The following is a 22917-nucleotide window of genomic DNA, read 5'->3' on the forward strand; positions in this document are numbered from 1 at the left end:
TGTGAGATCATACGAAAAAAATAGGAGCAGGAGGAGACCCCCAAAGTCAGTACCCAGCCTTGATTCTATGTGTTGACAGGAAACGTTGCTGAGGGCGAGCAAGCCATGAAGCTCCCCAGATTGTCGTATGTGTAATAGAACCTGGACCATTGTATAACCAGTAATGGCTTCTTTGGTCATAAGTTGAAGACATCCTATTTACACTAGGGTCCTTTTTTCAGTGGTGAATAGATTGCTTTTAAATTATAAACTTGGAAGGAGAAGTAAAAGGGTTACTGAGTATGAGAGATGATTGAAGAAAAGCAGTAAATCCTGTGCGATCAGAGGGATAAGTCTCACAGTTCATCTGACATAAGACATGGATTACAATGGCTCTGAAGTGAGGGATGGTTTACTTAGGAATTTAGCAGTAATTTGCATCTAAGGAATCCATTAGTGCCATCACATACACAGTTTCATCACGGGATGACTAACAGGAGTGTATAGTATTTGCTTATGACTTTATTGATTCTTATAAATTAGGACATTATCATTTTTGATTCATTCTTATTTGGGGAAAACCTACTTTCCCAGTACTATGGGCTGATATAATCCACACCAGCCATTATAAATGGCATAACGATGCTGTATCCTTTGACATTGTCTTGTGTAGCTTTCTCCTGTGGCTCATTCTGTCCTAGAAAAAGTATCTCTGAGGGGCAGTGCTAGAATTATTCCCTGCACTCTGATCAACAGACATTTCTTCTGGAAATAACTAAGTCCATCAACTGTTTAGGTATTTAGCTCATGCAGAGACATTCATAAGAAATACAGGAGGTGAATTTTACTCTTAAAAAAATGGTCACGTATGATTTTCTTTGAAGGAGCACTATTGCTTATGACAATTTCTCCTTGAACTCACGTTAATCTTTTGTTAAATGGCATTACCTATGTCTAGATTAGATATGGGGGGAAATTGAATTCAGGAAACAAAGATACCTGTCTCAGAGGCATGCAGACCTGGACTCCACCCAAATCAGAGGCATCCAGTGAGTTCTCCTCTCTGCCTTCTCTTTATTTTAGATACTCACATTGTTTGGGGGGATAAAGCTGGAAATAAAACAGTGTTTATTCCCTGCCTTTTTCTGATGATAAGGATTTTGTTGTTGTTTTATACTTCTAAAATTTGGACTTTTATTTATGAATGGGATTTTAGGAATGATGCTGTAGTTTTCACATAGTATTGCTCTAGGAATAATGAAATACCATTGTTATAGCTACTAACAGTGATAAGAAAGAAACTTAGAACTGAGCCAGTAAATATTTGGGGAACATAGTACATTCCATCAATTATAAGACATGCATTTTTTTCACATTTTAATACCTCTGAATCTGGATGTCTTGCAATTAATTGATGGCATCTTTAAATTAGCAGACTCTGAAGGTAAAAAAAGTTTTATTTACATTTTAAACAATTTATTTTGCTTATTTTTCCTCATAATAATATGATAACATCTTAAATGTAATTAAATACAATGCTGTGCTTTTAATTTGTCATAAATAAAAACAAAATTATCCAGTACTTTTAACTGGCATTCTAATACAGCAACATAGTCTCTCTCCCAAACTTCACTAGACAGAGAAAAACACATTTTCTTGGAATGATCTTCCACAAAAGGAGATTCAGAATCTCATCATCACCTGTTTAAAAAGTCACTTTCTGGAATCTAACTAATAGAGCATTGGACCAGGATGGATTAATTGATTCTGTAGATCATCCCCCAAAACTCAATTTGTTCATTAATATATTATTCCTAAGTATATTCCTAAAGCTTGATGGGTAACCAGATTAATTATTCTGTTACATATCCTTACCCTTCTCTTCTGATAGTCAATGAAATACAAGGACCCAGATAATTTCTAGCTGGATAACCACCCCTGGACAACAGGGTGCCTACTATGCTCTATTTCTTTCTGTTGAATTCAAAATATTGGATTAGAGTATGATGTCTTACTAATATGTGTGTGTGTGTGTGTGTGTGTGTGTGTGTGTGTGTGTGTGTGTACGTAAGCACATACCTATTTAATTACATTTTCTTCTTGTTCAGTCGCTAAGTCATGTCTGACTCTTTGTGACCCTATGGGTTGTAGCACACCAGGCTCCTCTGTCCTCCACTATCCCCAGAAGTTTGCTCAAATTCATGTCCATTGTGTCGGTGATGTTATCTAACCATCTCATCTTCTGCTGCCCCTGCTCCTTTGCCTTCAATCTTTCCCAGAAGCAGGGTCTTTTCCAATGCGTTGGCTCTTTGCATCAGGTGGCCAAAGTATTAGAGCTTCAGCGTCAGCCCTTCCAATGAATATTCAGGGTTGATTTCCTAAAATGACGTTGACTGGTATGTTCCAAAACCACTACTAAGAAAACAAACATAAAATGTACATGCTGAAATTTCTTCCTGGTTTAATGGAGATAAGGGGGAAAGTTATTGGGGGGTTGCAAATTTATTTATAACATCATCTTTAAAAATATCCACTGACCTACATTTATAGAAAGAAAAAACAGTCAACTCCAAATGTAATTGTTATCTTGCCTGGTATTTATTAATAGACAGATGGCTGTTATCTTTGTTAAAATGCTCTGAGTTGACAGAATTTCATTTACATAAATGGGTAGAAAGTCCTTTTCTTACTTGTCCAACAAACTGGAGACAAAGTGCCTGCCAGTGTTTTAATTTCTTTTTCATGTTCTGCTTAGAGATTGAGGAAAATGCCTTCACTCCACAGTGTCATGAATATGATAATCTATGGAAATCACGGAAAGCAGGTACTTAAGTTAAGCATATACTGTACTGTGAGAATCCCTGATGAATTCAGGTCTCTTCTGTTTGGAGAAGATGTTGCCTGTGAAGTGACAGGCTGCCAGATGTTCCCGGAGTAGCACAGTAATGGGTTCAGATCTGAGGCTCCTCCCCACCCCCACAGATGACAGCGTTTACTTTAGGCTACATTTAGGCTTGTCTTCATTCTTTAAGCACTAGTGTTTACATTTACTTCTCAACTATCAAATCTTCGTTTCCTTAATTTTACTTACTTAAACATGCAGAGCTTAAAGTTGTACAACTATGTGAGTGATTCTTACTCTATAGAATGTATGCAGTCTAAATGTGAAATAATTTTCCATGAGGTAAAACATGCTTAATCCATTGACTTCCCTTGTAAATGCTGGGGAAACAAATTTATTGGAGGGAGGGAAACGTTAATTCTAGGGTAATATTAAGCACATAGCAAAATATGCTAAAGCACATGTAAGATAGTAATAGTAAAAGCTGTAACACCCTGCTAGGATTTCTATAAAAATAATGATGTTGAAGATAAGAGCTAGTATTTATTAAGTGCCTAATATGAGATGGCTGGATGGCATCACCGACTCAATGAAAATGAATCTGGGTAAACTCCAGGAGTTGGTGATGGACAGGGAGGCCTGGCGTGCTGTGGTTCACGGGGTTGCAAAGAGTCGGACACAACTGAGCGACTGAACTGAACTGAATATGTACAAAGCTCTGACTTTGTTTTATATACCAAGTATAAATTATGTAATCCTTACTACATCCCTATGAAAAATTACTCCCATATTATGAATTAGGCAACTGAGACCTGAAAGTTAAACAAAATTTGCCTAGGTCAAAAACCTAGTAAATAATGGAACCAGGATTGGAAGCCAAGTTCACTTCAAGGACTGCACTGTTTATCCTAAATATACTATATACTGCTACCCAATACCTCCATTCACTAAGAATATTCAATGAGTCAGCCAGAGTTCAAGGTTCTTGGGAAACATCAATGAACAAAATTGATAAACAATTTAACCTGGTACTTTATATCTTCTAGAGAAGATGGAGAAAAAACATTAATTAATTAATTATAGGATTATTATTAAAAGTGAGATGTGCATAGTGTGATTTGGAGGGCCTACTTTAAGTATAAGGCTATAGGAATTTATAAGACTTGAGAAAAGCAAGAAGACCAGTATGGCAGCAATATAGCGAATTAAGAAAACAAAGAAAACAGAACTGAAGAAGTAGTCAGGGACCAGATAAATCTGCAGTTATTGTGAAGCTTCTATATTTTATTTTAAGGACACTGGGAAGTCATTGGAGAATTTTAAGCAGAGGGGTGACCTGTTCTCCTTTCTGTTTGATACAATTGCTCTGGTTGCTATGTGGAGAATACATTGTAGCAAGTCAACAAAGAAAGGAGGCAGATCAGTTAGGAGGCTACTGCTCTGTTCCCTGTGAGAGACAGTGAAACCCGGACTAGTGCCTTATCAGTGAAGACCATGAGAAGTGGGGAATTTGGGGATGTCTGTTGGGGATGGAGCCTAGGTGTTTTGCTGAAGGAATAATCTAAGCAGGATGGTAAGGGAAAGAAAGAACCTAGAATAACCCTAGGTTTTCCACTTGAGCAAATGAGTGAGCAGTCACTCCATTATCTGAGATGGAGAAGATTAGAAAGAAAACTATTTGGAGTGAAATAGTAAGGAATATGTTAATTTTGAGATTGCATCTCAACATTTAATTAAATATGTTAATTGAGTTGCTGGACTTAAGAGTCTGAAGCCCAGTTTAACAGTATCGGAGCTATAAATTTGAAAGCCACAGCTGAAATTATATTCAAGGCCATGAGACAAGATTAAATCACTTAGAAAGAGTATGTTGATAGAGGGATAAAAAAGAGTGTCTAAGACTGAGTCTTAGATATTATAAGTTATAGGTTTCATAAAGAAAAGTTTAACCAGCAAAAGGGATACAGAAGTGATGTAGGAGGAAAAGAAGGGTAGTATTTTAAGAAAGAAGGAGGAGTTTTTCCTAGGTTGAATATTACTGAAAGATAAAGTAAAATGAAGGGCTTCCCTGAGGGCTCAACAGGTAAAGAACCCAGCCCACCTGCAGTGCAGTAGACAAAGGAGACTTGGGTTCAATCCCTGGGTTGGGAAGATCCCCCAGGGGAGGAAATTGCAACCCACTCCAGTATTCTTAGTCACAAAGAGTCAGACGTGACTGAGTGACTAAGCACACAAAGTAAAATGAGCACAAAAACATGGCCATGTAATCTGCAATATAAAGGTGCTTTTTGACCTCATTACCAAAGCATTTCCTTAGTTTGGAAAAGAGGACAGATTCCTGAAAGGAGTATTAGTTCAGTTCAGTAGCTCAATCGTGTCCGTGTCTGACTGTTTGCGACCCCATGAACTGCAGCACATCAGGCCTCCCTGTCCATCACCAACTCCCCGAGTTTACTCAAACTCATGCCCATTGAGTCGGTGATGCCATCTAACCATCTCATTATCTGCCATCCCCTTCTCCTCCTACCTTCAATCTTTCCCAGCGTCAGGGTCTTTTCAAATGAGTCAGCATCAGGTGACCAAAGTATTGGAGTTTCAGCTTCAGCATCAGTCTTTCCAATGAATATTCAGGACTGATTTCCTTTAGGATGGACTAGTTGGATCTCCTTGCAGTCCAAGGAACTTTCTCAGAGTCTTATCCAACACCACAGTTCAAAAGCATCAATTCTTCAGTGCTCAGCCTTCTTTATAGTCCGACTCTCACATCCATACATGACTGCTGGAAAAACCATAGCTTTGACTAGACAGACCTTGGTTCATAAAGTAATGTTTCTGCTTTTTAATATGCTGAATGGTTGGCCATAGCTTTTCTTCCAAGGAGCAAGGGTCTTTTAATTTCATGGCTGCAGTCACCATCTGCAGTGATTTTGGAACCCAAGAAAATAAAGTCTCTCACTGCTTCCATTGCTTCCCCATCTATTTGCATGAAGTGATGGGACTGGATGCCATGATCTTAGTTTTTTTAATGTTGAGCTTTAAGCCAGCTTTTTCACTCTTCAGTTCCTCTTCACTTTCTTCCATTAGGGTGGTGTCATCTGCGTGTCTGAGGTTATTGCTATTTCTCCCGGCAATTTTCATTCCAGCTCGGGCTTCATCTAGCCTGGCATTTCTCATGATGAACTCTGCATATAATTTAAATAAGCAGGGTGACAATATACAGCCTTCACGTACTCCTTTCCCTATTTGGAACCAGTCTGTTGTTCAATGTCCGGTTCTAATTGTTGCTTCTTGACCTGCATACATGTTTCTCAGGAGGCCGGTAAGGTGGTCTGATAATCCCATCTCTTGAAGAATTTTCCACAGTTTGTTGTAATCTACACAGTCAAAAGCTTTGATGCAATCAATAAAGCATATTGTGTGTTAATAGAAATAATATTTTTAAAAATGAGATTGAATCACAGGATGAGCATAGATGAAAATTACAGAAGCAAATTCCTTCAGATCATCAGGTGTATATGAGAGATAGAGCTCTTGATGAATTGTTGGAAAGAACCAGGACGCTTCCCATCTTAATAGAAGAAAAAATGAAGGATGATAGTACAAATGAGGTAGATTCATAAGATTCGGGATAGAAAAATTGCTTCAAATATTTTAACCAATAAATGTAATGATCTTTAACTGAGACTATCAACTAACAATGAGAAGGAGTGGCAGTTTAGATTTGAGAAGAAAGAAGGAGGTATAAAAATGTCATTTTGCAATGAGAAAGCCCCAGGTTGATAGTGGTAACATACCAATTATTGGACAGGACTGAGAGCCCAGCTGGGATAAGGAGCAGTTATATTCTCTATCCATATATAATTTTCAAGTGTAAACATAAAATAACTGGGTATTTGGGTTAAATACAGGCAAAGATTTTGCTTGGTGAGTGCAACAAAGGGTTAGAAGTTGTTGTCTGATTAGACTTTAAACAAATGATTAGATAAATATGTATCAATGAAAATTGTGATAAATGTTGTATGTATTTATAGTATTATTTATTTATGTTTAATCCTATTACATGAAAAACTACTACAAATGCCAAAAACCTTGCAGTAGTTTTAGGTGAAATGGCAGCCAACAAGCTTGGGAAGAACATGGTCAGTCAATGTAGAAGGTGATGGGGTTAAGCTTGGAGTTGGGAGACCAAGGTCTGAGTTTGCTCTGCTACCTACTGTTATATGGCCTTGGGTGTTAAGTGTTTGCCACATCAGTGGGCTTCAAGTTTCATCAGTATTATAATAATTATGTTATGATAGAAATTGAGATAATTCACAAAAACAGTTTCTAAAACTTTAAGATCTATAACCATGTTATTTGGTTTTAGAATTTGGTACTAATTCTTCTTAGGACATGTGCTATTCAACAACTGGCTGATGTCTGGTGAAGTTCAGATAATTATGTACTAATAGCTGATTTCTTTGCTGTCTTCATTTTGTGGTATTAGTCAATGCCAAGCATTAGGCTCATCTTTAGGCCCACAGGCTGGGGTAGGGGATAAAAAGAACCACAGCTTGGACTACACAACCATATGGCCTTTGTAAAGGCCACAGAATCAACTGGATTGTACCTTCAGGGATATTTGACCCAATGTGATAATTGCCTAGGTTCACAATTGTTTTAAGTAAATTTTCAATAAAATAATGATTTTTTATAACTAGGATTTATAAAATATTTTGTTGTTTGATATTTTTATGAATAAGAGAATTAAAAGTTGATAATTACTATTTTCTTCTTAAAAACTTAAAGCAAAGAACCTGGAAAATACACAGAAATTATTTGTATAGGGCTCTAAGCCTACAATACCTTATTACTTATTCAGCTATAGGATGTTTTCACAATTCAAAGTAAAGGTTATTATCAGGGATTGGTTTATGCAATACTATGAACCAGGTCAAATATCATGCCATGTATCTGGTCATTAAGTGTTAGATCAATCCCACTCTTGCCAAACATTGTGCATAGAGGGAATCTTTTTGAATATTTTGTACAAAAGTGTTCAGGCTAGATCACGTGTTGTCGTCATTAAGCTGTGACCACTTAAGGTTAGCTGAAATTTCTTGTCAGTATAGTTTTCTGTCAATTTTAATCCTTCATTCACTCATCAGATATTTAATTAATGCCAACTAGATACAAAGAATTAAGGGGAATGATGGAGAATCAGCACATTCTCAAAATGTTTATGATCTATACGGAAAAAAGAAAACGCACAAATAATGGTATTATAGTTTAGAAAGTGATGTGTGTGGAAGAGACAGGGGAAGATCCAAATCTGTGGGACAGTGACTGCCTTCAGCAGTGACCCAGGTCTGGATGCAAGTCTGATATTACAGACGGACGTTAGCTACTGTATTCTAACCTGCATGGAGAAGCTATTGTTTATAGAGCCCTTTGCCACACATGTAAAAGATTCTTTCCCCCTGTTAAATACTTCCTACCACCATGGTAATTAATTACGTTAGAAAATTCTTTTGCTTTCAACCAAACACTTGCACTTACTTTCATTTTCTCTCCAATATAAATCTCCTGCTTAGCATAGAAACCCTAAAAATTGACTTTCAAAATGATGATCATTTTTTTCAATACATCCTGAAATGTAACCACAAACAGGGTTTTTGATTGGATCTACATGAAATACTTTATATCTTGTGCCACACTTTGAGGTAAGGTTTTTAAAGCCATCATCCAGGTGTTTCCATGTAGGAAAATATTAGGTATTGTAATATATAAATCTGGAAAAGATTGATTAATCTTCTACTGTGACTCCAAATATAGCCTGAATCCTGAGTGCCTTTTTTCATATTTATAGCAGTCCCATTTTCTTCATCAATCCAGTTTTCTGTTTTCCTTTGCTTCTATCCCATTGTATGAAATAATTTGTATTCCTTTTCCCTCATTGGTTTTTGCCCTTGACATTCTATGCAATATTTTGCCATTGAAAGCAGTAGCATTTTGAAGGTGGATTTTAAAACATATTATTGCATCCTCCTAAAGCACTGGAAGAACTATAGCTCAGGAAGTCTTTCTTCGTGTGTATAGTTTTTTGTGACATTTTTATAATTCAGCATACTCACTTCATCTTTATATTGTTTGCTATATTGAGCGTAAATCATATTTATACTCAATATATTAAAATAACACTTGAGTTCTAAGCTGCTTTATAGTTTATAAAACAGTAAAAGCTCTATTTTAATAATCTATTAGTGCCTTCCTATTTCAAACAATTGTAAAGAGTGAGGAGGCAAGAGTGATCATTATTATTTCTTTTTTACATAGATAACAACTGAGGCTCACAGAGGGCAAGTGACTTGTCTTAGAGACTAAGTGTCTTAGTCTCTGCATCCAAGATGAGTGACCATCCTGTATATTGCACTGTTTTAGTGTTACAGAAGGTTCTATTTTCTTTGGGGCTTCTCATGTGGTGCAGCAGTAAAGAATCTGCCTGCCAATGCAGGAGAAGCAAGAGACACAGGTTCAATCCCTAGGTCAGGAAGATCTCCTGGAGTAGGAAATGGCAACCTACTACAGTGTTCTTGCCTGGAAAATTCCATGGACAGAGGAGCCTGGCAGGCTACAGTCCACGGGGCTACAAAGAGTCAGGCACAACTGAGCACACATTATATTATATTCTTTTAACAGCCTAAAACTTCCAATATACACAAATGCAATCACAAGTTTATCTATGTTTTATTCTTATTTACTTGGCAAGTTTGTGCCCAGTATCACTTATATCTACTTCAAAATGTGCATGGTTGATTTTGTAGACAGTGTGTCTCAGGTGACTTTGTAAGTAAACATCAAACTTTGTAAAGATAATTACAGTGTAGTGTTAGTTGTGATCTGTAGGAATTTCCCAATTTATACAGATTATATTATAGCTTTCTTTGTAAAAAATGTTTTCTCTCTGTTAATTATCCATACAGATTTTATTACTTAATGAGATAAAATAGCAATGCTATATGTCATTGTACCGATGAAGCCTAGAGCAGTGTAAGAACTCATCCAGCCTCAAGAGTTTGGTAAATATTAGCTACACTATCCATATTTTTAATACTTCAGTAGATTCAGAATGTTCTATCATTAGGTAAGAGGGAAAGAGTTATGTAAGTTATGGCTCAATCCAACGTTTCCTCCACAGACTATGTGTTGCTACCTGGGCATAAACCCTGAGGATTTCTAACTGAATTTGAAAACAAAACAAAATGTGACACTGGAAGGAATATTATATATCATCTGGTCCAACCTCCTCATTTTATAGATGAGAAAACCGAGAAAGTCACTGCACTGTCAGAGATCACAAAAAGAGCCAGTAGCAAGGTTACAACTGGATCCACATCTCCTAACTCTCAAACAAGTACTGTTTGCAGTATATCACATTGTCTCCCCTCAAAAGATGCCTCCTATGGGGTGCTACATCTTGAGAATGAAGTATATTAAATTCATATTTGGCTGCTAATCATTTTCTCAGCAGCTCTATGGTATTTCATTAACCACTGCATGTAACACTCTGGCCTTTCACCTGTATTAACTTGGCCTCATTAAACTTGAGGCCAGGAATAAACAGGACTAAACTAATACAGATATTTTGCATGGCATGTGTTCGACATTCTTTTGAGGCATTTTACTCTTCACAGTTTGTGGAATAAGAAAAATAAGAAGCATAGATTTCAAGGAACGGAATATGTGTGAGGTATTTGTCTTTACATCAATCAAAAATGGAGTAAATACTCATTTAATAAGCTTTGTAAGGACTACAAAGAGGTATGAGTGACAGCACAGCACAGAGTCTAGCATCTGGCAGACTGGGAATTGAATCCTGGATCTGTTGTTGATTAATAAGTGAGAACTGGAGCAAGTTATTTAGCCTTTCCAAACCTCAGTTTTCTCAACTGTAAATGGGGACAAGAACAATACCCACCTCATGGGTTTGCAGTGAAGAAGAGTTGATGAACTCCTGCACTTTGCAAAGGGCTTGGTGTGAGGGATGCTAGATAAATATGTTGATTTTGAGGAAGATAACGATGATGGTACAATTGCTTCCTATATAGAACTTACAGTCACCTCTCACTAGAGCTGTTGTTGAGGAAGCTGATTTTCCCATGTCTTCTCCCTCTACTTTATCACCAGTACAAAGCACAAGCAGGAGTTCTCCAGTGTGCAAGGAAAGAAAACACAATCCTATTTTGTCGCTCCCAGATTCCCTACCAACATTGTTTTATGTTCATTTTCATGAAGATGTAACTCTTCTGTAGCTTACAACCTGTGCAGTCACCCGTTAACACAGTTCCCACGTGATTTTGAAAACGCTTGAGACTCTGATTGAGCAGGAGATGGTGAGAGAGGAGAGGTCATTTGCAGGGAGATGAGCAGCAAAGAGGTAAAAGCAGAAGTTTGTCAGAGAGGAGTTCTGTGTCAGAAAGAATGAGAGCTAGCTGGTTTCACGTCAGGCAGCAGTAATTGGCAGAGCAGGGGTGCACCAGTTGGTGGGTTGTGAGGGAGCAAAGACCCATGTGTATTCTTGGGGTTGGTATGTGTAGTCACTATTGGTCCTCTATTTTTCAGAGTATACAATACATAAAAGATACTTTCCTGTGTATAAAAATTCATTCTTTTTTGATTGATTTTGCTCATTTCCTTTTTTTGTCCTTGCCTCTTTCCTTTACTCCCTCACTCCATTCCGCTCTTCTTTCTTTCATTTTTTTTTTCTTTTTCTTTCTATTTAAATTTTTTTTCCAGTGCTCTGAAGTCCAATATACTTCTTGAACTCACCTCCAACATTCTGGATCATTCTCCTCTTTCTGCCACAAGCGTTCTCCCAACAATTCATCCTTCTGTCTGCCACCACAGAGACCTGATTACATAAAAGTATATCAGGGTACAGGTTTCCCTATACCCTGATGAATAAAAATTCAAACCACTTTGCCCTAAATTCAGAGCCCTCCGTAGATATCCTGGCTTCACTTGCTACTATTCTTCAGGTATTAACTATTTTTAGGTTGTGTAAGAATGAGTTCATCCTGTAGTTTCTTAACTTTCTGTCCCTTTACTCAACCATTCCTTTCTCTTTCTTCCCCTTTTCTAGCACCACATGCTATTTCTCCTTTTTATAATCTTTCTTCAGAGTTTGAATTCCTCCTTTACTAGAAAGTCTTTAATCTCTTGCGGGCCTGCTATGTGCATGCTGAGTTTCTCAGTCATGTCCGACTCTTTTGTGACCCCATGGACTTAGCCCTCCTCTGTCCATGGGATTCTCCAGGTAAGAATGCTGGAGTAGGTTGTCATTTCCTAGCTCCAGGAAATCTTCCTGACTCATGGATCAAACCTATGTCTTCTGCATCTCCTGCATTAGCAGGCAGATTCTTTACCACTGCACCGCCTGGGAAGCTCTTAGTTGAAATTAATTGCTCATTAGACCAGGGTTACGTCAAACTGTGCACCTCTTCCTCTGCTTATCTCTTTCTCCTTATAATTATCTACATAACCCAGATGTTAGCTGAGATCACCCAATCACATCCTCTGCATATTACTACCTAATTCCTAGAGGTTGTGTTCTCTACATCACTTTTGGCAATAAATTCTTATTCCCACTGATTTCTGAATCTCCCTCAAATCTCACCTCTCATTAGTCTCTATTCTTGGAGCTATATGCCAATCCAACCATGAAACTCAATCCTATTTTCCTGACTTTTTTCCAGATTTCTCTCCAGGGCAGGTAAGTGGGTAGGAGATGTTATTGAAGTTTTAGGGGTCATAGAGGAGGATTTGGGCTGCAGCAATACAAACAGCTTAAAGTAGAATATTAGCTCTTCGTCTTTATGAAAGTCTCCCAGCCATCACACCATCAGGTTCTGCTCCCTCTCTCCCTGTCTCTCTTTTCCTTCTCTTAATGATCTTTCCTCTTCCTTCTCTTCTCTCCTTTCTTCCCCCTCTGCTTCAGATTCTTCTGCATTTCTCATGCATAGTGGTTGGGACATCTCTTTGGTTTTATTTCTTTTCAATCACTACATCAGGACTTAATCTCCTGAACTCCAAGCTAAAGATACTGCTTTAAAAGTTATCACTTTAAACAATACATTTGTTTCTTTAGAGGAATCCGCTATACATCATTTAAATAACATGTCAATATAAAACAGTAATGATCTCACCTCAGTTCCGTCGAATATGAGTCAGTCTTCCTCACAAGCCATAAGCTGCTTTTGGAAAGAACCACCTCCTCGTTGTCTTTGTGGCCCCAGCACCGGCACAATCTTTGGCAACAAGCAAGTGTTTTCTCCTTCACCCTTTTCTGGCATTCCATTCATGTTAGATTTTCTTCTCCTGATTGACATTCTTCTTAACATACATCCCAGTGTCATCACTTCGCAACAAAACACGCTCTGCTCCCCCTTCGCTGAAGAAGCCCCGCACCCTCTTACATCTTACTGAACACAGAGCAGAGGGTCAGCAGCCTCCTGGCCCCCCAGCGCCTCTCCCAAAGTGTTCCTCTTCTTCCCCTGGCGTTTCGTCTACTTGGAAGATTTTCCTTCCCTTTCCTAACCCTCACATCTCTGTCTTCACTACTCACCGATCAACTTTTACTTTATCCTTCAGAACTTAGCTCTAATGTCATCTCCTCTGGAAGAGTTTCACCCTGTCAGCCTGGGTTAGGTGCACGTTGTCATTGCTCATCTGACATCCGAGGTCACCTCTGCCCCAGCCTTTGTCTTGGCGTACCGCTGTTGTTATTAACTACAGGTTCTTTAAGATGACAGATTGTTTTTTATGTATAAAGTAGGTGTCTTGCACTGTTTTTTTTTTTTAATTTGTGAATCACAGATGTTGTGTGAGTATGATATAATTTTTAATTTTAAAAGAACCTATTTCTGTAAGTTAATTTCTTTCTAAAAGTAATTGTTTGGGATTGTCTGACATTTCAAACAACCAGCAGGATTTTTAACTTACATTCAAGATATTCATGTGTGCATTCATTCAGTGATTTTTCAAGTTTTGAAAAACTTATTGAGAAAAAAAAAAAAACTAACCAACAAGCCAAAAACAAGGGAGAAGAAAATACGTTGAATAGCTAGGTCAAAAACTAACCACGACCTGAAATGGGGAAGATGAAGTCAGAGGCTAGTAGTGATACGGCAGTGGCATAAATGCAAGGATAGACGTGTCCAGAATGCTTTGCAACACTTCAAGGGGCTCTTAATACTGGCGAGAGTGGGGAGTCAGTAGAGGACATTACTAAGATCCTGTGAATACTGAACTGAGACAAAACACCAAATGGACTTGTCCCAGGTTAAAAACACAGGGTCGGCTCATTCCTAGCATGAGCAAGCATGGTCATACAGAGCATGGTACACAATGCAATGTAAGCAGTTAAGGCTTGTGGGAAGAAATTGGCAGGTATGAACTTTACAAATGTTATTCCATTTAATGCTTATACCAACATCTTGAGTTAGATATTATCATTCTCATTTCATTGATAAGGAAAATTAGTAGCAGAATGACTAAGTAATTGGCACATAGTCACACAGCTAATGGGTGTAAAACTGTAATTTTGATGCAAATTTGGCTTCTAAATCAGTATCCTAACCACTATGCAAATGTTGCCTTTCTGCTTTCACTATGACGCATGAGTTATCATTGCTTTTGACTGCCATAGACATCAAATTTTTGATCATAAGTTGTCCACTTAAATTTATCAGGTTAAGGTAACAGTGACATTTCATTGATATCATATATTTTGCATGTCCAGCCCCAGTGTCCCAATTTGTACCACTGGGCACCACATAGTATTATGATAACATAATGTACAGATGGTCCTCTCTCTTTCTTCTTATTGTTTTCCACTGTCCAAATTTGATAATATCATGAAAAAATTGCTTACTATTATATCAAAGTATTTACTATTATATATAAAGTATTACAAGCCAGTTATTCATGGGGAAAATTTCTAAATGTAAGCCACATTAAAGCAGATTATGGAATAAAAATCAGGATCAAATGTAAGCAATTAATTGCTGTCATAATTGAAGGAAGGGAAGAAGAAAAATTAGTGGATTCAGACACAACAGAACAGACCTCTCATCTCTGTTTCCCATATTTTCTTGCATCACGCTAAGCACATAGTGATTTAACTAGGGTGTGTTAGGTACACCCTAAGAGAACCCAGGCACCCAACCATTGTGCTCCTACATTTTTATTTTAGGTATCCAAAAATACTCCATTGCCTTGCTGAATTTTGTTGAAGATTAAATCTTGGAAGTTTTATTGTCTTCACTTTTTGTTTTTGTTTTGTTGATTATTTGATTGAGATTAAATAGTTTTCCAAGGATCTTCGTATACAATGCCTTTAGATAACAACAAAACTAGATATGTTTGATATAGAATAATTCAGCATTACACTAGCCCTAATGCATGACAAGAGATACTTATAAAATTACTAGCAATGATAATTACACACATTACATATAGAAATTATTCAACCTTTAATGTAGCAAGGGACAGTTCCTTGTGCAGAGTAGGCATTTGATATTGTATATGTTGAATAAATGACAAAAGATAGTGTAACTAAGTCATATGTGAACATGTTTTTGTAAAAAAATAAATTCTTAGTCTTGAAGCATACTATATCATTTACACTTAATTAATTCTTCAATCTGTCAGTGTGTATACACACACATAGAATATATATATATATATTTCAGGTTTATACTGAGTGCAAAATATATATGCAATTTGTAACACACACATATATATTGCACTCAGTGTGTGTATATATATGTGTGTGTTTTAACAGTATATGAAATATATATATTTATATCACACTCAGCATAAACTTGAAATCATTTTATCTTTTAACATATTACCATTTGGATATGAAAGAAATTACCTTTCTTGCCCTCGTTGCTTCAAATCAGGTAAAAGGGTACGATTAAAAAATAGAGTTGATCTCTTATAGCACTGTAAACCGGTGCTATTAGCCAACTTGCTGCCATTCTCATAAAAATTATGCAGTTAAACTGGGAGATACTAGTGCTTGCTTCTATTAGAAACAAGAACCCTCTTCTACTTCATAATATGCTCAATTACCTTTAGATTGATCCATGAATAAATTATTATCCAAATAGACTTCTGTACCTTAAAGCTTTGCTGGCTTAAGGTATCCTTGTTGATTCATTATGTTGTCACTTTTCTATCGGCAATGTAATGCTTTTAATATCTGGATAGAGACAGTTTTAGTGTGAGATACTGTTATCTTTAAATGAGTAGGATTTAGCTTTTCTGGTGAGGACAAATTCATCAATGATGAATCCCTGGAGAAACTACTGAAACAAAAATCACACCATTTCTGAGCTTTGTTCAGCTCATCAGTTACAAAGCAGCTTTGGAGAGTCCTAAAGAACTTTTTCTTTTGTTTAAGAAATATAGCATGACGCTCAAACCTCTCACTTGGAGTTACCGCAGGCTACAACTTTTTCTGCAAGAAAATAATGAATGAAGAGGAAAAGCTCCTGCTGCTGGCTCTGTCAGGGCCTGCTGCTTCTCCTCCTGCAATAGGAAATCAATTAACTGTATGTTCAGGCAGAGATATGAGCTAAATGCTTTATTAATCATCGCTGATTGTGCACATATACAGTGGCCCACTATGCCTTAACCTTCACTCTTTCTTATTTTTATTTTGCTCTGGTTTGTCCCTTTGGCAAGATCTAAACACAGACATATGCCTAAGTGTAATATATGGTCCTAAGATGCAAGGGGCAATTGATCTTTTTTATTTTCAGAAAACTTAACTTTTCAGATGTTCAGTTCTCAGCTATCATAGAGGCTTTTAAATATGAGCAACATAATTTTTAAAAAGCACTGAAATTTCTTATACTAGTGCAGAAAGCAAAATGACTACGGCAACCTTGAAGTTTTGGAAGCTGCTCCTACAACACTTCAGTCTCCATATGGCAGTGAGAAACTACATGCCAATAGACCCTCATTGATTTGGAGATAAATGGCAGAACATCGAAGGGGCAGTCAGTGATCGGTGTGGATGTGCTGTCAATTTAAAGAAAACTTTGACAATTTTCCACTATTTTCTTCAACCAACACACGGAGAAAATCCTGTAAGAATCTTTATGTTAAATTGAGAACCACTCCTTTGGATAAATTATAAAAGATTAACACATTATAATTATAGCACCATTAGTCATGAAAAGGCTGCATTAGTTAAATATGGCAAATATAATCAGCCACTGCAAAAAAAAAAAAAAAAATTGCACCAAATAACAAGTGGTTGGTGTCTGTGCAAGCTGTATTCTATTCTGCATCAAGAGATTTTTCTGTTATTATTATTATTACCATTATTGGACAATTTAAATCATCACGGTTTAAATTTAACTACTTTATTTCTCTTTGGATAAACAATCATTTGAATGGAAAAGAAATATCTCCTCTGGTCTATGTTTAAAAGTAGATTAACAAGTTCCAAGAATGATTTCTTTTGAATAACTTTATAGAACTTTTAGGTGGAATGAGACAGTGTTGAATAAGGTAAGACCCTGTCAAGAAAGAGGATAATGGTTCAGATTTTCATAAAAATTGCCTTCCTCGTGAGCCATCTGCTAGCCTCAGAGGTCATGTGTTTCACACTGACAAATCTTGATAATCTTCAAGGGTGTAAGATTAGGGTGAGAGTGTCCTTGATGTAGAAGTGTGGTGAGAGTGATATTCTGACAAGATTTGTATCAAGTGGACATGCACTCACCGCCTTCTGAGGTCTTATCAGGACCCTAAGGGGCATTGGCACCAAGTATAATCCCTAATGCCTCATGTGCCAGGGGAAAGAGTCATTTCAGTAGAGGACACTCTAAGCAAGCTTATCTTTTCTATATTAAAGGGCTCTATGTGATATATGTGATAATACTGAGGATTTGTTTTATACTCTCTGTGTTTTAATAGGACAGCATCACTTATGATAAAATAGATACAATATATTCTTATATTCTCTCCCTCCATCATATCATTTCATATTACTGTAATCATTAAATATAGTAATTTAGGAAAGCATTAAGGTGCGGAGATGAAGTGTATAGTTCTGGTTTAATTGTATGTAAATTAAATTGGTATTCATAACATTGTTTCTATTTGCTCGACTTGACATAATTACAGTAAATTGATAATGGAAGTAACAATCTTAGATAGTTACACATGAGTATTCTGCCAATATAAATTTCCAGTTGCAGTTTTGCTGAATTGTAGCATAGTTTAAGTTTGGTTTACCTACCCTATTGTCATCTCTAAAGGACCAGAGAACTCACTTTCCTAGGGCATTATGCAACCTGGCAGGTAGAGGCCAGTGTTTTGAAACAACTATGATTTTGTACCAAAGTACTTGCTGGGTCAGAGATCAGTATGACCTTGGAGTGCTGTAGTTTTCCAAGCCTTCATCGGCTAGATAAATGTGCTTTATTCTGCAGGAGAGGTGGGAGGGGGTTATTTTTGCAGTCTTAGAAAAGAGACCTAGCAGCTCCAGGTTACAAGCAAACACAAAACATTTGGAATTCAATGGCATCTGTCATCAGCAGTATATGTCAGTAAAAGTGAAGATCAAAGGTTCTAGAAGAGAAGGACAAGGTGAAGAGGAAATAATTGTAGGATAATGAATAATAGGAGGGCATATTCATGTTAACTTGAAATCACTTAGCATTTTTCCATGACACCCAGGTATCTTTCTAAATGAACTTTGTAAAGTACAATTGAATAACCTTGAGATTTAAAGCTACATAATGTGATTTTGAATATTGATGGAGTTTGTTTAAGCAGTGTGATATTTCTTCTGCTTTTCGTTTCTATTTTTGCCACCTTCATGCAAATAAAGTTTATTTTCTGTACAGAGAAATCAATATTTTTACCATTCTGTGTTTCAGCTATTCCAGTAGACTGCAATCAACATTAGTTACAATCTTTAAAGAGATGTAGTAAGAATTTGAACACAATAAGATAGAGATACAGATTAGAACTTTGGCAAAGTATCTTTGCTATTGACAAAAGCATTTGTCAGAGACTGGGCTGTGTCTATACTGTGCTAAAAACCTGATGAAGAGGAAAAAAACCATCAATAGGTTTCACCTTCTGTCTATATGAACTAAACAAATGGTCTAACTAATAGCTATTGTTTTAAGTGAATGGTTTGATTTTACCATTGTGAATTTTATTCCGTTTTTAGAGATGTATTTTAAATTAACATTTGTATATATAACGCATACATATTTGGCAAAGGTATTGTGATATTGTGTTCTTTTTAATAATTAATGAAATCTGATACATAGAAGACTAATGGTCCAAGAATGAAGACCTTGTTGCAGTTTACCTGAACCAATTTCCAAACACACATTTTGTTTGTTCATAATATTTATGTGTTTATATCCTCACATTTTTCTATTCTGTGAACTAACATGCGTTCTTATTTGTGTTTTCCTATTAGAAACTGCCAAGTTTTGGACCTTATCTTGAGAAGCGCAAGAAAATCATAGCAGAGGAAAAGTTTAGACTGAAAGAAGAAAATGCGACCTTTCCAACACTTGAGAGAAACCGTTTTTTCCCAAAAAAAACTATTCCTTCTGTTAAGGTAAAGATTAAGCTGTATATATATATATGTATATATATATATGTCTATTTTACTGTTTAGTTTATGTTTATTTCCTGCTTAAATACATCACTGGTTTTGTTTTTAAAATATATTGAAAGTTTAAACAATTTTTATCTGTGATGACAGGATAGCCTCTTTTGTATGCATGCGTGCTCAGTTGCTAAGTTGTGTTTACTCTTTTGCAATCCCATGGACTGTAGCCCACCAAGCTCCTCTGTCCATGAAATTTTCCAGGCAAGTATACTGGAGTGGGTTGCCATTTCCTCCTCCAGAGGATCTTCCTGTCCCAGTGATCCAATCTGTGTCTCCTGCATTGCAAGCAGATTCTTTACCACTGAGCCACTGGGGAAGCCCTGCATGATCAATATGCACCATCAATATCAACATGATACCTTACATTGTAGAAAAACTTTCTCTGGTTCAGCCTGGGAAAGCCTGTTCAAATTTGGATTTTAGAATTATTTTCTGGATAATATCAAAAATTATTATGAAGATGGAATTATGTGTGCATTGTATTTCTTGTTTTTCTTCAACTTTTTCATTTGAAAGAGATGTAGATTCACGTACAGGTGTAAGAAATAATACAGAGAGGTCTTGTGTACCCTTTACATAGTGTCTGCAATGTAGCATGTTGTAAAACTGTAGTACAGTATCACAACCAGGTAAACTACAGAGATACAGTCTACTGGTCTTATTCAGATTTCTCCAGTTGTACTTCTTCTCATTTGCATGTGTGTGCATACGTGTGTGTTTAGTTCATGCAGTTTCACCCCATGTGTAGAGTCTTGTGTCCTGTGTGCACCACAGTCAGATACAAGATTTCCATTAGCATAAAGATCCCTCAGCTTGCCCCTTTATAGCCACATCTACTTCACTCCTGCCCACCTCCCTCAAGATGGAATTATTTTAAAACAATCATAATGAAAAAAAAGGAGGGGGACTATTACAGGCCCATATTCTCTCTGAAATCACCGTCACTGAATGGGCTTTGCGTTCACTAAAACTGATTCTTCTCTGTTCAGTGACTATCTACTCCTACATCTCCATTTTCTGGTTGAAGCATCAGTTGAAAAGCTTGCTCTTAGGAGTTTTCTGGAATTCCTTTTTAGCAGTCAAATAGAAATTGGAACCCTTAAAAATGTCTTCTACCTATGAGAGAGAAAAAATGTGCCCTATAAAAAAAACAGTGGAATTTTGACTTGATGTTGGGAGGGTTAAATGATTCAGAGTTCTGAAACAAAATATGGAAGTGGCTGGACACAAATTCTACCAGTACTTCAATGCCATACTTCCAAATAAAGTGAACACTTGGGACTTTCAACAATAAAATAGCCCCAAAGAGTCTCTTGAGCTGTTTCCTTTAAATTATTTGTGTGCTACTAAAAGGATGACATGGACACAGATGGTAAAGAAGAAGCTGTATCCTTTAGCTCTTCACAACTGCCCCGCATGTTTGACTATAACTACTATATGATTTGGAGTTAAGTGGGAATTGTGGGTCTGTTTCTCTAGTTAATTAGTTTGAAGTAAACATAAGGTCTCCATCTTTTCTGTATATATAAAAGAATCAAAAGAAAAATATTATTTATGTTTGAAATAAAAGGAATACAATGTAAAAGCATTGCAACTTTTTCCAGTCTTCTATTCCTTCATAGCATCCAGTCCTATCACTTCATGGCAAATAAATGGGGAAAAGTGGAAACAATGACAGACTTTATTTTCTTGGGGCTCCAAAATCACTGTAGACAGTGACTACAGCCATGAAATTAAAGACACCTGCTCTTTGGAAGAAAAGCTATGACAAACCTAGACAGCGTATTATAAAGCAGAGACATCACTTTGCCGACAAAGGTCTGTATACTCAAAGCTATGGTTTTTCCAGTAGTTATGTACGGATGTGACAGTTGGACCATAAAGAAGGCTGAGCACTGAAGAACTGATGCTTTCGAATTGTGATGCTGGAGAAGACTCTTGAGAGTCTCTTGGGCAGCAAGGAGATGAAACCAGTCAATCCTAAAGGAAATCAACCCTGAATATTCATTGGAAGGACTGATGCTGAAGCTGAAGCTCTGATAATTTGGCCACCTGATGCAAAGAGCCCCCTCATTGGGAAAGACCCTGATGCTGGGAAAGATTGAGGACAGGGGGAGAAGGGGGCGACAGAGGATGAGATGGTTGGATGGTGTCACTGACTCAATGGGCATGAATTTGAGCAAACTCCAGGAGATAGTGAAGAACAGGGAAGCGTAGTGTGCTGTAGTTCATGGGGCTGCAAAGAGTTGATCACAACTTAGCAACTAAACAACAACAAATTTCTTCAGGAAATGTAGAAGCAAAACAAAAAGAGAACAAACAAAAGGCCTGCTGTAGTTGAATTAAAGCCAGCCAATCACTAATCCAAATAAAATATCAAACTGAGCAGATTAAATAAACCAAAGAAATGGGAACTCAAGAAAATAAGTAAACAATTTTTAAATTCTGAAGGAGAGCTGTGTCTTATTAAAAGTAATACAAGCTTACATTGCTATTCTAAATTGTCATAGTTCAGAGATGATCCAAACTGAATTATCCCAAGTATTACTTTACATTAAGCCTCAAGACACTGTGGATACCAACTTCCTATCATCTAGGACCATAACAATGTTGTTGCTGCTGCTGCTGCTGCTGCTGCTGCTAAGTCAAGTCAGTCATGTCCAACTCTGTGCGACCCCATAGACGGCAGCCCACCAGGCTCCCCCATCCCTGGGATTCTCCAGGCAAGAACACTGGAGTGGGTTGCCATCGCCTTCTCCAATGCATGACAGTGAAAAGTGAAAGTGAAGTCACTCAGTCGTGTCTGACTCTTGGCAACCCCATGGACTGCAGCCTACCAGGCTCCTCTGTCCATGGGATTCCCCAGGCAAGAGTACTGGAATGGGTTGCCATTGCCTTCTCCAACAATGTTGACTGGCATAGTAAAGGATTGCTATGGTAGATTTTTTCTTACTGTCAAGTGGATTTGCTACTACCTTCTTCTCCCCAGGGTGTCCATACCCATTCTAGCTGTTACAACTTTTAGGAAAACATTGTTTCCTAGAAAGCATAATAGGAACTGCTATTGGGTGGTGGGGGTCTGGGAGGTGAAGGAACATTTTCATCAGTTATAAGTGCAACTCTGTCTTTGAGAAATGGGGAATTACTTGTTATGACAAGGATTTCTTATTTCATCTTGCTTTCTATAAGGTTTTATATTCAAGAGAATGGAACAGAGTTTATGTTTTAGAGGAAGAAGGAAGTAGAAGTCTGTTCTTATCCCAAAGGTATCCATGGTGGCTTTAGATGACTCTTCATCTCTAAAGCTATGATATTGTTACCAAAAGTGAACTCTGTGTGTGCGTGTGATAGTATTTTTAATTTAAGTATATTTAATTAGAGACTCTCCATTTTCTTATAT

General features: G+C 37.1%; 1 protein-coding gene across 2 annotated transcripts in view; it reads left to right on the top strand.

The window, feature by feature from the left end:
• The window catches only part of DPYD (dihydropyrimidine dehydrogenase), a 913720-nt gene that overhangs the window by 870818 nt on the left and 19985 nt on the right, over window positions 1-22917 (top strand). For both annotated transcript variants that reach the window (XR_014054766.1, XM_081493632.1), the window contains one exon: window positions 19320-19463. Coding sequence is in view for 1 of the 2 variants with exons in the window: in XM_081493632.1 (XP_081349758.1) it covers window positions 19320-19463 (144 nt within the window). In the remaining variant the exon portion in view is untranslated. The remainder of the gene's footprint in view (window positions 1-19319; window positions 19464-22917) is intronic.

Source organism: Giraffa tippelskirchi, chromosome 5 (genome assembly GCF_054371585.1).
Source record: "Giraffa tippelskirchi isolate mGirTip1 chromosome 5, T2T-mGirTip1v1.2.pri, whole genome shotgun sequence".
Taxonomy (NCBI): domain Eukaryota; kingdom Metazoa; phylum Chordata; class Mammalia; order Artiodactyla; family Giraffidae; genus Giraffa; species Giraffa tippelskirchi.